Raw genomic sequence first — 17,759 nt, forward strand, 5'->3', positions numbered from 1 at the left:
TGTTGAAATTAACATTAATTGAGATTAATAAATGGTGAAGAAGTGCAGTTCATTATAAGTCGCTAAGTAATTACCTTATTGTAAAGTGTTACCGAAATGGGTAATAAGTTAATCTCAACATTAATTTTTAAGATAAAAAGTTGTATTTGTAAAAATTAGTTAATGCACTAACATCAAATTTTGTATATTATTGACAAAGATTCATAAATGCTGTAAACATAGTTCTCTCATATTACGCAAGTTTAGCTTGCACTACGGGAAAGATTCATCTTCTTGAGATATTAAAGGCAAAAATTATCCTTAATTTTGTGTCGATTGTCAATGCATTGCAGCAGCTAGCAGACCAAAAGCAGGCTGTCTAGCGACCATCATTTTCAAATCCATTCAGCTGATTTTCTGATATTTAGAAGAATATCAGTAACCAGACATACAGTTTCTGGTCTCATTGATACCATATACTATGGAAAATATCAGAAATATCTAAATATCAGAAAATCGGCTGAATACATTCGAAAACGGTAAAACCCAACTGTTTAACTCTAGGGGAATGGTACAATGAGCCTATTTCCAAAAAAGTGGACTATCCCTTTAATGCATTTACTAATTAATAAATAGGCCTTGTTTTATAGAATTTCCAATATCTTTCAAAAGTTCATTAATTTTCTTTCTTTTTTCTATCCAGCAAGGATTCAAAAGTGACAGTAAAGACATTTACAGTGTCATCACAGGAATAAATTACATTTTAAAATATATGTAACATAGAAAACAGATATTTTATATCGTAATAATATTTCACAATATGACTGTTTTGCTGTATTTTAATCAAATAAATGCAGCCTTTTGAGCATAAGAGATTTCTTTCAAAAATGACTTGCTTATAGGGAAGAATTTTACCAGATATCGCTCAGGCAGATTTCAAGTTGTGTGTCAGAAAAAAAAAACCAACAAGGACACTTACTAGTGTACAAATGTCTCCAATAAGACCCTCAGCGGACAGGCTGATGATATCACGATGGCTCGAGGGCAAGTTTGACTCCAGCTACTATATCTGATGCAATATTCCAGAGCAGAGCAAACCTAGAAAAACATGTGGCTTTTTCCATGACTTTCACTTCAAAATCAATTTTACAATTCCCTTACATTTCCATGACCATCATGACCCTCATTGTTGTGCCACAGATCAGAACACACATCTCATTTCTGTATGTCCTTCCTGCTCTCTTCAGTGCTGGATGCTGGAACTCTGCCCCTGGAAGGAGAGAAGTAATGACAATACTCACACTGACAGGAAATGAGATCTCAAAAGGCTAAATTTAAGGTGCCTGTTACTTAATCCCCATAATGCCTCACCAAGCATGAGCCGCCACATCCTCCTTCACTAAGAGAATCCATGTGCTCATAGTTTTACCGTTTATCCATTTTATCTTTTTAAATATTTAAAAGTGATGTTCTTATCTTGTTTTAAAAATGTTTTATCAATTGTTTTGTATGTTTTCAGTCTTCCGTGCAGCACTTTGGTAACAAATTGGATGTGTTTTTTTGTTAGGTCACCTGCTACAGGTAATAAGAGATTCCAGGCCCTCTCTTCACGTCTGTGTGCCCATGTGCGAATTGTTCGGTAACCTAAATTGGCACAAAAGACCACTGTTGTACATCCTGCAAAGCCTTCTGTGGATGTAACACTCTGAAACTGTGCTCTCCACTGAGCTATGGATTATGGGAAGGATTCAACACCAGCCCCTCCCACTTCTGTTTTTCTGTTTCCTAGGGAACACTCCGTAGTCTCTCATCACGGTGATAGAGCATTCGGATGGATGTGGATCTGACAATACGGCACCCGACTGGAAGTGGTTGAGGAGCAGATCAATAAAATGAATTGTGGGTAATCCTACTTGGGCAGTCTCCAAATGTTTAAAAGACATTTGCTGTTTGGAATCTTTAAAAAACACTACTTAACATAGTACCACATTAAAGAGGCCATATTATGTATGCCCTTTCAAACATACATAATGCATTGTATGCATTTCTACATTTCTTTCCTTCTGATAAACACACACATCACACATACAGTATTTTTTAACATATTTTGTATTGTTACAGCACCTCTCTTCACAGTCTGTCAGTAACACTGGTTTACTTCCTGTCTCGATGAAGCCCCTCCTTTTGAAAAGAACAATGCGCTCTCATTGGTCAGCTGGACCAGTGTGTTGTGATTGGTCAACCACTTTGAGAGTCCTTACCATAACTGCGAGTTTCAAGATACACCGATACTAACAAAACTCAACCAGGCCTCGCCCCCTTTTTTTGTGTAGCCTTGGGCGTGAATTATATAAATGAGGAATATAGTGACATGTAAGTTCCCCAAAGAAAATCAAGCATATAATCGAGGCATTTCAGGGTCTGAAATCACATTTCAGACGCAGTAGGAACTTATCTTGGACAAGTACTTACTTTTCAACTGCTAAAAAGTATGTTTTATAAAGGATGAATGTGTGTATAAATGTAATCTGGACATACCAACCCGATCTCACCGGAATTCGTACGAATTTTACGAGGTGGCTAATTCGTAACAATTTGTACGACCTCACTCGTACGAATTAGTACGATTTTGCTAAATCGTACATATTTTACGAATTAGCCAATTCGTATGAATTCGTACGAATGACCTACCCCTGACCCCGCCCCTAAAAATAACCGTCACGTGGGTTTAGACAAATTCGCACGAGTGAGGTCGTATGTATTAGCCACTTTTGAATCACTCGTACGAATTCGTACGAATTGGTCGTGAGATAGCGTAGGACATACTGCTATGATTGTCATGTCACCTTCCAACATTTGCATTATGCGTTGAAGCCACTGTCATTCACACATCCTCTCCTGTGGCCACATGGGATCGTAAAGTGGCCATTGTATGTGTCCACTTCAAAATTTTGCCTGAAGTAGGCCCTGTCCCAAATGGCCCCCTTAACACTTGTGGTCTTCCAAAGAGTCGTCATTTTCGTGATGTCACGTCACTTTGAGTGATGGGAAGAAGTCTGCTGCTGTGCATATTGATCGCAAAAGGGGCGCTTGCAAGCACCCTTCTAAAACCTAAAACGACAAATGGGACATCCTACATTCTCGTGGACTTCACTATCACGTGCACGCCATTGCAACTCCACAAGACTGTAAGTGCATATGACGTGTGCCATTTGGAATAGGGCCGAAGTAGGAGGTTCACTTTGAATCATAACGAAATTGTACTAAATTTGAATAAAGGATTTTTAGAAGTAGGCGGATCCAAAGAGCACATCACGTAATTGCAATGCACCAATTTGCAGGTGTTTAGTTGGAACTTTACCAGAACGTTTTCTTTGGCAAGCTATTTCGAACTCCAAACAAACTTTGTTTTGGTTTGATTTTGCTCAAAATGACATCACACCAGTTTGTTCTTCGATTTTGCTTCGCGGAGTCATTCCAGAAATCATGGCAACAGCACTATCCATTATTAATTTAATTGAGGAAGACGCAGGCGTGTTATCCAAGCAATAATGGGAAGCCCACATGTGAGGTGTTTCATTTCTTTGTTGTTTAGAATCCCGTATTGAGTTTAATAAAGAACATCGTCTCATCTTCTGTCCATAACATACCGCGACTTCTTTAAAGAATGATCAACTTTAACGTACGCCAGGTAACCTGTAAATGCGGAAAAACGTTTCCATTCCAGTTTTGCGAAATATTCCGTTTTCGAGCTGCCTGAAAAACCACCTCATGTGAGTGTAGAATTTTTTTTGCGATATATGGACGTTTTTGTGCAATTGACGTGTTTCCATTGGTCGTATTTAAAATTTGCGCAATTTAAAGAGTAAAGGAAACGTGGCTACTGCCTTGTGCTAAACGTGTAGCGAAACTTACCCCATAGCACCACCGCCCCCTAGTGGTAATACTGGTGTAACTGGTTTGAAAGCGAAAACATTCGGTGTGAATATCACGGCAAGTCTAGTGGACATAAGAACACAGCTTCAAATCGCAAAGAGTAATTTATTGTCCTGACATCAGAACAAAATCCAAATCCAGCGTGATTATTTTTGTAGCTTGGTAACAACACAACTGGTACCAGGTCCACATTTCAAGTTTCATTTTCTCTTTTCTCTGTTGGAATCAGAACATGAAGGTAAACAGAATCGTTTTTTTTTTTTATACTAGTCTTCTCGGGTTTGTTGCTTTCAGTGACACTGACATCTGCACATAAAAATTATATAGATCTATATTTATATTCATATTTATATATTTATCATTCTCTATTAACATCTCAGTGTAGCAGTTCATCATCTCTTGTCAAGTCAAACAGTAGAAGCAACCTGTCAGAAACAAAGCCTCTCATATAAAACACTGATCGACGTACAGCACACACTCAACTAACATTGAAAGACAGGTTTTTTTGTACATCTTTGGAGGGAATTAAGCTTGCAAAGTTAAGTTTTGCCCTCCTGGTAGTATTCCAGTGTTTTCTAGACTCGCTTAATTCCAGTAAAACACACTTATGAAAAAAAAAATGCATGTACAAATCGAAGGAATTTTTAACTGAAAAACTCAAAGAAAATGTCTCCAGTGCTGATTGAAGAGATTTGAAAATTTGGCACAGTCATTTAGCACAGAAAACCGAGATCACGGTCTAAAACAGACAGTTTTCCTGCAAATATGGATGATTAAGTAGCCGCATTTATTTTTTCTTCCACACCGAGTCATCAAGAAAGAAAAAAGTGAAATAAAAAATTAATCTATGTCAAAAATCTACATCTATTTTTGTGGGCAGTGAGAAAGCACTTCATCGACAAGGAGAGGAAAGGAGAGGAGAGTGGAATGATGCTCCGGTCTTCATCTGCTTTTTGTTTTTAGTTGCCACAGACATATTCACATTTTCAGAATGAACGATACTGGCAAATACATCCTTGCTCTTCGAATGAAATTTTGGGAAAGGGACATTGAAGGTTAATACATCTCTCCAAGGACTTTTTTTTTTGTCTTTTTCTTTGTATTGTAAAACAAATACCTAAAGCCACAGGAAGAACCGAGTGGTCTGTGTAATTTACACAATGCACTTGTGTAATGCATCTCTAAATACTTTACATCAAATTAAAAAAGATCAAATAAAAATAGAGGGGAAAAATGTGAAAAAAAAAGCTTTTTATCCACTGTGACGTGAAAAGAAAGTTTAGAAAAAGGTGAAAAGCTGTTCCCATAGCTCGTTTTACAAACTTAATTTTCTTGTGCTTACACACTTCGCCGCCTTCAACTATTCGTCTTTTTTCCTTTTACACTTTTCAAATACCTTTCAATACAAACCCACTTTCTACACCAAAGGTTAAGCTTTCTTTTCTCTTTAAAGTACGTGCTCTTTCTCATCTCACGCGCATTCGTTCTCTCTCTGTCAAGGCCTTCTTTTCTCTTTCGCTTTCTTTCTTTTTTTTTTTCCTCACTCATTTTCACCATGGAATCAGCTTAGATGAACAAAACTCTCTGAAAAATGTTTTGTGACACACATGCACATGCAGTTTCCCGGCCTCTCGACGTGCTCCAAGTCCTAAACCCAAGAGTCGGGGGACGCGGGGTAGTGACTCGTTTCGTAGTTGAGTTCGCTATAGGGCCGGGCGGCGGAGTAGAAGTCCACGTAGTTTCCGGTGGACTTGAGTCCCAGGTGCATATTCAGATCGTTGGCGGGAGGGGGGCGATGGGCCTGATCCTCAAAAAATGGCTCCTCAAAGTTCCTAGTGGAGTTTTGATAGATGGGGTAGGCCTCGTAGTCCTTGTGCGGGGGCTCCTGTGGTGCGGGAGGCACTGGGACCTGTGAAGAAAGAAGCATTTGTGAGTGAAGTTTGCGTCCAGGGGCTCGAAGGAAATATTTCGAAGGAAAAGTCAGCTGCCTTTTCCTCTATTCCAAGCTGATGTGCTTAACAATAAGGATGGCTATATCCATTTTTTTTTTTGATAAATGTAGGCCTACCGGTATTTTTATGCCTTGCAAACATCAACATTTAGTTTTCTGTGACATTTGGGTGCAAATTCTACTAGTCAACTTTTTTTTTTTTATCTCGTCAGCTACGTAGGTAAAACTATCTTTGAGTTTTTGTTAAACGTGCAAGAATGACTTGTGATAGTCTTGGTAGCATCAGTAAAAATCGGTTGAAAATTACAAATTAGTTAGTAATGTTTGGCCATGTACTGTATATATTTATGAATTATTGCCGTCTTAAGAGTTTCCTGTATAATTATTTAATTTACAGCTATTATTTCACATTTTATTTGTCTTGGATTTTTTAATATACTTAAAACTTCAATAATTTACAGCTATTAATGCATGACTTTGTAAAAAAAAACCATAATATTTAATATTTCTTTAAAAGTGTAAGAAAAATGTATAATAATAATATTAATAAATATAGAAATATTTGTTAAAAAATGTATAAAATATGTAATAAATAATACAAATATACATTTACAATTAGATATGCAAAATTATTAGTGCTGTCAAATCGATTAATCGATAATAATACTATTAATTTAATAAATATAGAAATATTTGTTAAATTTTTTTTTATAAAATATGTAATAAATAATACAAATATACATTTACAATTATATATGTAAAATTATTAGTGCTGTCAAATCGATTAAACGATGATAATAATATTAATTAATAAATACAGAAATATTTGTTAAAAAATATATAAAATATGTAATAAATAATACAAATATACATTTACAATTAGATATGTAAAATTATTAGTGCTGTCAGATCGATTAATCGCGATTAATCCCATTTAATGTGTGTGTATTTACGTATATGTGTGCGCTTGCATGTATATGTACATATATATATATATATATATATATACATATATATATACACACACACACACACACACACAGTATATATAAACCTATACAGTATATACACTACAAATTATTCATTTGAACATAATAAAAAGTTCAGTGAAAATTTAGACATAATTTAAAACCTGAACTACTGACACAACCCAAACAAATCTTGCCCTGTTGAATCTTTATACCTGATTGGGTTTGTTAATGAAATAAAAAATGTACATTCCATTATATACTCATTCTCAATTCTCAACTCATTCCAAACCCATATGACTATTCAGTGAAACACAGGGGAAAGGTCACACTGATCTTTTTTCATATGCAGATAAAGATCTAAAATATCATAACATTCTGCATTCTTCATAATGTTTTCTCTTCGTTTTCCATGGAAGTCAGCAAGTCGTGCTAAAGTTTGGAACCACATGAGTTGGTAAACGATCACAAAATGTTCATTTTTGAGTGAACTAACCCTTTAAATTCATGTTATTCAGTCCATTCAGAGCTGCTTTGGATAACAGAGAGACTCGGAGCAGAAAATGAGATGTTACTAATTGAAAAAGATGCAGAGCTGAATGCTCTCCAGCTACAGAAAGAAAGATCCATGTGGAAGCCAGGCTTATCGGCACCCAGCCTCCTCGCAGCTGCTCGTCTGGGAAAGCATTACCGTCAACTAGCTCAACATACGCTGTATTTCAGAAGCGTGCCAGGGACATCTGGCAAACTTTATCCATATGAAATCGGAAAATTTACCATTATGAACCTTGTCAAGCAGAAGTAATATATCTTCTATATGGCCAAAGTGCCAAATATACTTCATCCCTTGGAAGCATATACAGTAGTTGCTATTCATTGGCATTCACAAAGTCAAATAAACAACATCTGACAGGTCTATGCAAGAATGAATACATCTTCATGCTTTTGTTTGCCAACACAGTTCTGGATTGGTAGATAGACATCTGCCTTGCGTTGAAAACATGCGCTAATGACTTATCCTCACATAACCGCATAACAGTTGTAGTAAATGTAAATGGCGTCTGATTTTAGGCAGGATTTCCACAGCCGGAGACACGTTTCACATGCTGCAGTCCCTGTTTGACCCTGGTTAGTTGAGTCATCTCAGGCTGATTCATCGCTCACCTGGTTGTGTTTGATCTCGTCATTTGAAGTCTCGTACGAGTTCCGGAACAATGTGGATGTTCCACAGGAGGTTTGAACTGCGGGATGAAAGAGAGAATCTGAGTGTGCAGAGAATGTTTTACTGTTTAAAAAAAACTGAATTTTACTAAATAAATCAACCATTAAACAACTATGAAACACTCTGGAACTGACTGAAACAAATCCAACCTTTTATAAGATGCACTGGCAGATCGATCGATCGATCGATCTATCTATCTATCTATCTATCTATCTATCTATCTATCTATCTATCTATCTATCTATCTATCTATCTATCTATCTATCTATCTATCTATCTATCTATCTATCTATCTATCTATCTATCTATCTATCTATCTATCTATCTACAAATTACACTCAATTAAAGGGACACTACGCAGCTTTTTTAGCTTAACTGAACAGCTTCAAGGTTTTTGAGTTGGTTATATGACTTCTTTCTGGTTGAATAATGGCCGTCTCGCCAAATATGACTTGCAACTTTGGTCCGGCGGGCTGCCGGCGTCAGGAAGTATCGCGTGATATCCACTCTCGCGATGTAACATATTCCTTTACGGCACTGCACACATACACACCCTAATCCAGGAACAAGGTCGAGAGGGATGGAGTTTTTCCACAATAATCTCGTCATGGCTGAGCCGGCATATAAGAGGCAGAAAGCTAGGAAAGCTGCTATTCTATTCGGAGGAACAGAGAAAGAGGAAACCACAGACTGACCGAGCGAGGAGTCGGACACAAGCATAGGCGTAATTTGCGGGTGTGATATGTCCCCATTGAAACATCTTGCAGCACGGATGCACCAATACAAACAAATAAAACATCCCCAGTTAACTCTAGTTGAGCTTTCATTATGTTCATTTGTTAAATAAGTGTCGATCTGAAATGTGTTTTTGAAATCAAGTGACCAAAGTGCTCGTTGCCGCTGCGATCAGTGCCACATACAGTACTCTGTTGTGACGCATCTTCACACTGAAGCGCGTTTCAATCCTTTGGGGACTGAGAGACTCTCAATATTTGTTACGGTGAAATCACAAAACCTAATGCACAAAAACGTGTCCCTGCTTGATGTACCACCACTAATAAACAATCGGTTTTGATGAGGAAAATAAACTATACTACTAGTGCGGATTAGAACCCAAAACTTCTGACACACCTGGCAAAAGTTCTACCACTGGACCATTAAAGTACACGGGGATAGGCAAATCTATTTAATCATGTAAAAATTCTCACCACTATCAAACGCAAATTAAACACAATGCACTATTGTATACTATGTGACACGTCACGCTCTGAGTGAGTGGTATTTACGACAGTAATGTTAAACACAAGTACTCCACAGCAACTCTAGGGGTCATTGTTTGACAAAAACGGAATTCCTGCATAGTGTCCCTTTAATAATGGATCATACATCAGTCCAACTAGAATTATTGTACCCACCTTAATATTTACAGTATATATACATAAAAAGCACAGAAAACAAAGTGGAACCCACAGTTCTTTAAGTGTATATAGTTTACTTGCTGTAAAGTGCTTCAAACTCTCTATCTCCTCTTTCTCTTAAAGTTAGACCCACCTGCCATCGTGTCTTTTCTGGAGGTGTGCTCTCCTTTGTTTCCATGGTAACCGGCGTTGGTTCCAGTGGAGTCGTAGTCGCTCTTCCTGTCCTTGAGGCTGATCATCTCTCTGGGTGAGGCGGGGGCGCTGGCTGCAATCCAAATAATCACACAAACCCTTCTTATGAGCATCTGGAGACACACTGGCCTGATTTCACACTTTGTAGCTTTCTCTCTCTTTTAGCCGTCGTTGTTCTGTTTGCCTATTCTCATTTTGGTGTAACCAACTTGAACTTTTCAATTCTCTGCTCCCCCCTTGCCCCAACCCTCAGTTTATTTTGTACAAATTATTTTGTTTCTCTCTGTTTCTTACTGACTTTGTTCATCGTTTCCTGCCTGTATGAGAGTCTGGACATGCAGAGATGTTCATCATTATTCATGATTAGTGCTGTTTAGCATGACAGCATGAAGGACGTTTCCAACAGGTCTTCAATAGCCCGCTTTCCCAAGTCACGAGAAATAATAAATCACACAAAACACTCTATTTTTGTCCTTGAAATGCCATTCTCTAAAATAAAATAAAAAGTCAAAGCACAAAAGAAAATTGAGTAGTTATAAGAATGTTGCTACATGGTTGGGTACCTCATAACTGTATATTAAACATCAAATTTATTCCGATTGGCTGTGATTGTGTCACATCCCATTGTGTGGACAGAAAAATTGCTTATCTCTGGAAATGCCACAGACTTTGGAAATGCTATTAATGTGCACAAGTTAATTAAAATTCATCACAACTATACATCTCCACCATTCCTTCAGACAGAATTATTATAAAGGCAGCATTCTTGTTTGCTAACACTTTAGTTATAGGGTCCAATTCTCACTATTAACTATCACTTCGCCTCAGCAAACTCCTAATTACTGCTTATTAAAAGTTAGTAAGGTAGTTGTTAAGTTTAGGTATTTGGATGTAGAAAATAGTCATGCAGAATAATAAGGCATTAATATGTGCTTTATATGTACTAATTAACAGCCAATATCCTAGTAATATGCATCTTGTTTGATCAAACTGTATCACTTGAAGTACATTCAGGCCGTTCAGAACATCTGTATGAAGGTCATAGAGATCGGGAATGAGTCTTCCCTCCGTGCCTAAAAATCCCTTCCAGCCTCAATGCTCTAACCGGATCAGCGCCACTCCCCCTCCGGCCCTCCCACAGCCTGGTCTGATAGAGCCTGGATCCTGGGCAGCGGCACTATCTCCAAAGCACACAGCTACCCGAGGGCTCACGGGCACGGAAGACCTCTTTGGCCAGCACAGAGGTATTTAGACACACCCACATATACAAACACACACACACATACACAGATCAGCCCTGACCACAACACATAAACCGGCTCATATACACACGCTCTTTAACAGACTCCAGTTTTCACCAATAAAACACATAATAGCTTTAAGCACCACTCTATCCACAATGGTCAAGAGAAAGATTAGCATGCTAATCATTTCAAACCCATAATCAGATTATATCTGCAAGTGATTTAGCCTCCTCTAAATTGCCTTGATATGACTCCTAATCATTGCTCCTCAACAATGCATCATTTTGCAAAAATATGCACATTGCTGATTATCAGTCTTAAATTTACCAAATGTCTGTAGAGGAGCGCTTCCAGGACTCAAAATGTTAGCTTGAGGTGCTCTTTGGATGGGATAACCAAATTTTGCAAAAATTCAGGAAACTCCAAGGCACTCTCTTTAGAAAGATTAAAAACGCAGCGTTTTGGCATACTAGCCTTCGTCAGGGAGTCAACGTCTTAAATATCGAGAAGCTCCGACTGTTATTGAGTCAACAAGCGCGGAAACTCTCAAAGGCTCCGGTCATGTTTCCATAAACCTCACGAATATGGATTCTGAGAAACACGCAACACAGTTTTGCAGGAAATCAATACTGATGCATTTAACTTAATGTGCAGTTCATGCTGATTTGATTTTCTTCAGGTAAGGCTTTGACTTTACAGAACAGTCCTGTCCTTAATGGTAGAAAATGAAAACAATATGTTTCGAAAGACATGTAAGAAAAATGGATATTGGGGAGAGATGTGCTCCACTGCAGATTGTACTGATTTCTGCTGGCGAAAGGGCTTTTGTGTCTGAGCTCCACAGGAACATTATCGCTATTGTTACACTTATATCACTTATATCTACTTGCCCACAGCACTAAAAACACTAGATTCTGTGAGAAATATGCCTTGATATGCCAGCTAATATGCACAACAGTTTGCAAAATCAACCATTATTGTCAATGAATTCCACTCAAATGGAAGTGAATTCCTATTAAATCATGCAATTTTGCATTTGTTGAATGTTAGTTAACTCGACCAACCATGTCACATAAGGGACAAAGAAAAGCAACAATTTGCCAGTATGACAATGAAACTCAGATGTGAAGGCCAACCCTGCCCTTGTTTCTCAGTGATGTAACATGAGGGTCAAACACTCAAGAAAGTGTTTAGCTACATCACTTATTGTATTTTATAACATATATTGTGGAGATTGCTTGCTGTCACCTGTGGTCCAATGAAGATACAATTAGTATTTTATATTTCCACTTAAACACCAGGAATGGACTTAGTTGTTCTCTAAGAACTCTTGAGTGCTGCCCTCAATGTGTAATACAGTAAAAGCTGGCAACGCTACATTTACATTTATTCATTTAGCTGACGCTTTTATCCAAAGCGACTTACATTGCTATATATGTCAGAGGTCGCACGCCTCTGGAGCAACTAGGTGTTAAGTGTCTTGCTCAGGGACACATTGGTGTCTCACAGTGGATTCGAACCCGGGTCTCTCACACCAGGCATGAGTCGCTGTGTTTTTAGGGTTTGGCATCCCATAAAAGTATTTTTGAAGGCCTTGTCTGGTGGCATTGGAAGCATCACCTCAATGCTTCATGATTAAATTATAAAAGTGAGCTAAAACATGTCAACTGCATTGAAGTTCATGCCAAACTCCTTGATGTGGCTGCAGTGACCAGGCAGAGCTCCAACTTCACTGAGCAACAGCCTCAGTCACACATTGATCAGTGTGTATTTTAAAGGGATACTCCACTTTTTTTTTTGAAATAGGCTCATTTTACCACTCCACCAGAGTTAAACAGTTGGGTTTTACCATTATCGAATGTATTCAGATGATATTTTGAGAATATCCATATACCAGAAACTATCTTGTTACTGATATTCTTCTAAATATCAAAATAAATCGGCTGAATGGATTTGAAAACGGTAAAACCCAACTGTTTAACTCTGGGGGAGTGGTAAAATGAGAATATTTCCAAAAAAAGTGGAGTATCCCTTTAATGTGTGGTCAGTTGATATTAGTCACACTAGTAAGTAAAAAGGATAGCAACATGTTTTTTTTTTTTAGTTAGTAGTCTACATAAAAATATTCACACATGTGCACCAAGCACAATACCATAATCTACTCTGCTAACTGTGTTGCAAATTCAAAGATGAACACTTTCAGCATATTCGTTGATTATAATGGGAGCGATTCACTTTTTTGATGTCACAGCCTTCTGCTCTTTTTATTGAAAAGATAAAAGATAGAATGTGCTGAGAAGGAGGGTGATCAAATGGCCTTTAATTTGAACTAAAACATGCATTAAACTCGCCTGCTATGCTGGTTTGTTCAATTTACTATTATTATTATTATTATTTAAAATCAGAGCTTAGCACAACAGAAAGGCTCTTTCTGGATCTCTTTCTGAATGTTGCCAGAACTGGTAATAATGAACACATAAATATTATTTCCCCCAGAGTGAATGCATGTCTCTAATGCTGCAACAAAATGACATGATCATGGTATTAGAAATAATTGCAGTGTTTGCCATTTTTTTTGCTCTTGACATGTACTGTATCTCAGGAAATGTTAATCTAGTAGCACAGGCGAGGACACTGATGTCACATTCTGATGCTGTGTGAGCTAAAAAGCACAGCAACCCACTCGCTCTCCAACCTTCCTTCTTTCTGTCTAACTCTGTGTGCTTTGATCTCCTGCAAGAATCTACCGTACCATTTTTATGACAAACGCTAGAGCTCAAACCATTGAGGAAAAGCCTGCAGACAACAAAACAGTATGACACTAGCTGCAAACCAGAGGATGACTGGATACATCAGTGATTTAACAGAGAAAAACAAGCAGAAAACAAATCAATTTATTTAAAAAAGCTGCAGAGAGCATGTTGCAATCATGCGAGCTCTTCTCTACGTCGAATTTCATATAGCGCTAGTCAACTGAATCCACAGTGTCACGGCAAAATGAATCACATTTTACATTTAATGTGAGCTTGCAGTCTGAATTGAATGCAAAGACAACACACTTTTGTCTGCATGCAAAAACACACAAACAATGTGTTTAGATAAATCCGTTTGATGAAAGAATAACTCTTATGACCTGGATCTTTTCATGAATCACTCAAAAAGATTTTGAAAATCAGCCTAAAGGATCCAACTCACTCACTTTCTGCCATGTTAAAATCCAATCAATAACTGCATTATTTATTATCTAATTAATTTATCGGCACATCGTGTAATTAATTAGATTAAAAAATCTATATGTAAAATAAAATATAATATAAAAATACTTTTAATATTTATGATTATTTAAAATTTATATTTAATTAAAAAAAAAAAACTTTAAAACTGCAGGATAACACAAGCTATATTATCATAAGCCACAGAAACGGCCTGGGAAGGAATTCAATACAAAATTTAACCCAACACTTAAATTTTTCATTGAGAAAGAAAGAACTTAATTTCATCACTGTTTACCTTCCAGCCATTTAAAGACCCATTAGTCCTAAAAATCCTGAAATACTGCGCCGCCAACGGCCCTCTCAAAAGCTGAATCCAGGAAAAGTACTTTTCTGCTTCAGCGAGATGCTAAGTCCACCGGAAAAGGTATTAGAGCCACAGCCAGCCGGCCATGAATCCACTAACCCCACTAGTAGAGAGGATCATTAACCTTGAGTCCCAGGATGCACTGAAAAATCCCCATCAGTTTAATAGGATTCTATCAGGGTTAAAGACAGAATCAAGCTACTATTTGTAATCGTTTTAAATCCATAAAGATCTGGAGTTGTTAAAATCAGACTTCAGGACCACCAACATCGTGTCTCAATGTTTCAGCACTTTCGATCAAAATGTATACGTTGTCTTTGTTAAGAAAGAAAAAAAGAACATTTGAAGGAAGAGATTTAAATACTCACCTGATCGATTGTTAGGTGAGGTCCGGACCGGGGAGACTGATGGAGTGCGTGAGGATGAGTATGGTCTCTGTCTATCTCTCTCTATTGTTGAGGCAGAGCCAACAAAGTGATACTGCGAGTAGCCATCCTAGAAAATAAATATAGAGACAGAGCAAAATCTACAATAATGGACAAAACAACATGCTTTCTTCAGGATCTAAGTACGCTACATTAGCCCACTGTTATCCTGTCAGTTTAGTTTAAGGCCTCCTAGTGTGGAGTCATTACTAAAATCAATGACCGGATTAAGGTTCAGAAATCAAAGGATGAATGATCTGGAGTCAGTGGTTGTGGAGAAAGCCTGTTTGATGTGTGACTGGCTGATGGAGGAGATAAAATAAAGCCATTGGCCACCGGCTCGATGACACGTCAACTGCTGAAGTTGAGTAGATATATTGTGCATTCCTAGTTTTAAAATATGGCTGTACTCTTTAAAACTGAACTATATTATGAGCATGCATGAGATTATAAGTTTTCCCTCACTGAATAAAAGATCAAAGGATTCATACAGCTGATTCATGTGGATATTTATGTAAATGCAGATTAGACTGCAAGAATAAAAGCTAAGCAATGACGAAACATTCATTCTATTACAAAACTCAAAAGTCTCACAAGGTCTCAGAATGAGTCAATGGACAAGTTTCGCAAGCTAAATATTCAGGCTATGAGGAAACGTTTTTTTAACAGGGACACAGAACACTACCCTTGACATCCCATTTGCCCCTCCGTGACACTCCTTTTGTTGGAAAGGTGAGGTATAGATCAAAGGGCCTGTCCCACCGACTCTGTGCGGTTCAAAGCTGCCCCACTTTCCCAACACAACTGGAACTCTGGGAGAAGGAGCCATCGCTCTCCAACTAATGTGCCTGTTGCGAATAATGACATTGGACAAGTATTTGAAGGCTCCAAGGGGTGTGACGAGAAGAACGGAACGGGGGGAAAACGGCACTTGTTGCCTGTCGACTAAGACCTCTTCAGTAGGGGACTGATGTAAGTATTACTTGAAGTTTCAGGTTCCCAGAAGAGGAAGAAATGAGAACTTTTTACCTTTATTCTTTATGATGATGGGTAGTTGGGGTGGCTGTGCAATAAAAAAATACCTCTACGGATGGTTCAAGCTTATGCGAGCTTGACTAACGTGACCTGAACTAAATAAGCTTGATATACTTCCTTTGAAGACGTTTCCACCATTTGAAAACAATACATTCAAGCAAGACTGAGTTTCAATGTGATTAAAGAATCTTATTGCATTCATTACGTCCCATAACTCCTTTCTTTCTTTTTTATCAGGTCTGAGAGAATAAGATGCATTGGATTGATGGATTTTCACGATAAGGCAAATGATTTCAAAGTAAATTCACTTGGTTAAACACACGTCTTATAGACCCGAAAACCTCAGTTAATTCCAGTTGAATGCATGAAGCATCATTCCAGGACTGATTCTGAGTGAAAAGACCAACCAGACCATGCAAAGATGAGGCATTTATTGCAACCTGCCTACCCATGATTACTCAATAATACTGCTTAAGATAGAAAAAAAAAAAAAAAAACCTTATGGTGCACTGAAGCAAGCCAATGGCAAGCGCTCATTATTATACTCCCAGAGGCGGATGGAGCCAGGAGCGCTGCTCTTGCTGCGTTGGCTCCCTTGGGTTGCTGAGGCAATTGACTACCCTGATACTTCCTTGTGGAGAGCGTTGGGGAAGGATGACTGCATCTCAAGAGGCTGCCAGGCTGAATGTAACACCTCTCAGCACAACATGAGTGAGGCTTCAGGCTCAAGATCAATGGCATAAGCTACTTCTCTCTTCTCTTAGGCTAAAACTTCACTTCATCTTAGTCCAGCTCTACGTCATACTGAGTAAATCAAGCCAAGTGCTCCTGGGCTTTCTCAGAAACGCACACACCTTATTAGTAGATGGAGCTGGAACCATCTCTTCAAAGATCTCTAAGTATCTATCAATTTGAAGTCTTTGTATGAAATGCATTTTATTATGCAAAATTATACAACAAATTGGGACTGCAATTATTAAAATATTTTTAAAAATCCATTTCCTGTACTGTACATCTGATTTTTCCCAAAGCATAAATGAGGTGAACAAACTAAATCTTTTTTTTTGAAACATAAATCATTGAAGTAAACATATTTTATATTAAATTGAATAAATAAATAAATAAATAGTGCTAAAATATTTAGTACTTTTCCCACAAATAAAATATCAACAAATTTAATACAAAATATAAAACAATGGCTAACACTTTACAAAAAGGTTTTATTAGTTAACATGAACTAATAATGAACTGCACCTATACAGCATTTTTAATCTCTGTAAACGTTAATTTCAACATTAACAAATACGTTATTAAAATCAAAAGTTGAACTAACATGAACTAACGTGAACAAATATAGTATTGCTCAATGCTCATGGTTAGTGCATGTTAACGAATGAAACCTTATTGTAAAGCGTTAACAAATAAAGTATTAAAAAACGAATGAATGAATTCCTAATTACATTATAAAACCAAATGAAAATAAAGCACACTGGACATACAGAACTTAATACATTATTAAACACAGAGTATTATTAAAGACTGTTTAACTACATAACACAATTTCCTCTCATACTGGCTAGAAGCTTCCTGGGCACAGGGCCATTGTTCACAGCCTTGGGAGGTGTCTGGCTTCCCAAACCTCTTGTTTCTGCTTCTCTTGTGTTCCCTCTTCTCTCTCAGCTTCATCAGTCACACCACCCCAAAACACCAAGAATCGCGCCTCAGGTGGCCCGACTCATCCAAATTGACACCTTTCATTTCAACGGAGGGGGAGAAAGACACATCCACGTGGAACATCTGTCATTATGCA

At 37.7% G+C, this 17,759-nt stretch overlaps 1 protein-coding gene and 1 long non-coding RNA gene across 6 annotated transcripts in view; one reads left to right on the top strand and one right to left on the bottom strand.

Moving 5' to 3' along the window:
- Positions 1–1,195: 1,195 nt before the first annotated feature.
- LOC120476097 (uncharacterized) lies at positions 1,196–1,999 on the top strand. Its single transcript, XR_005622056.2, has 3 exons — positions 1,196–1,318; positions 1,547–1,560; positions 1,769–1,999. It is a non-coding gene; the product is annotated as an uncharacterized LOC120476097 (long non-coding RNA).
- Positions 2,000–4,002: 2,003 nt separating this feature from the next.
- ctnnd2a (catenin delta 2a) overlaps positions 4,003–17,759 on the bottom strand; it is a 276,192-nt gene continuing 262,435 nt past the window's right edge. For all 5 annotated transcript variants that reach the window (XM_089125770.1, XM_089125769.1, XM_089125768.1 and 2 more), the window contains 4 exons: positions 14,858–14,984; positions 9,608–9,739; positions 7,999–8,075; positions 4,003–5,824 (listed from right to left, as the gene is read on the bottom strand). In XM_089125770.1, coding sequence (XP_088981896.1) covers positions 5,564–5,824; positions 7,999–8,075; positions 9,608–9,739; positions 14,858–14,984 — 597 coding nt within the window. In that variant the 3' untranslated portion in view covers positions 4,003–5,563. The remainder of the gene's footprint in view (positions 5,825–7,998; positions 8,076–9,607; positions 9,740–14,857; positions 14,985–17,759) is intronic.

This window comes from Pimephales promelas, chromosome 22 (genome assembly GCF_988280905.1).
Source record: "Pimephales promelas chromosome 22, fPimPro1.hap1.1, whole genome shotgun sequence".
NCBI lineage: Eukaryota > Metazoa > Chordata > Actinopteri > Cypriniformes > Leuciscidae > Pimephales > Pimephales promelas.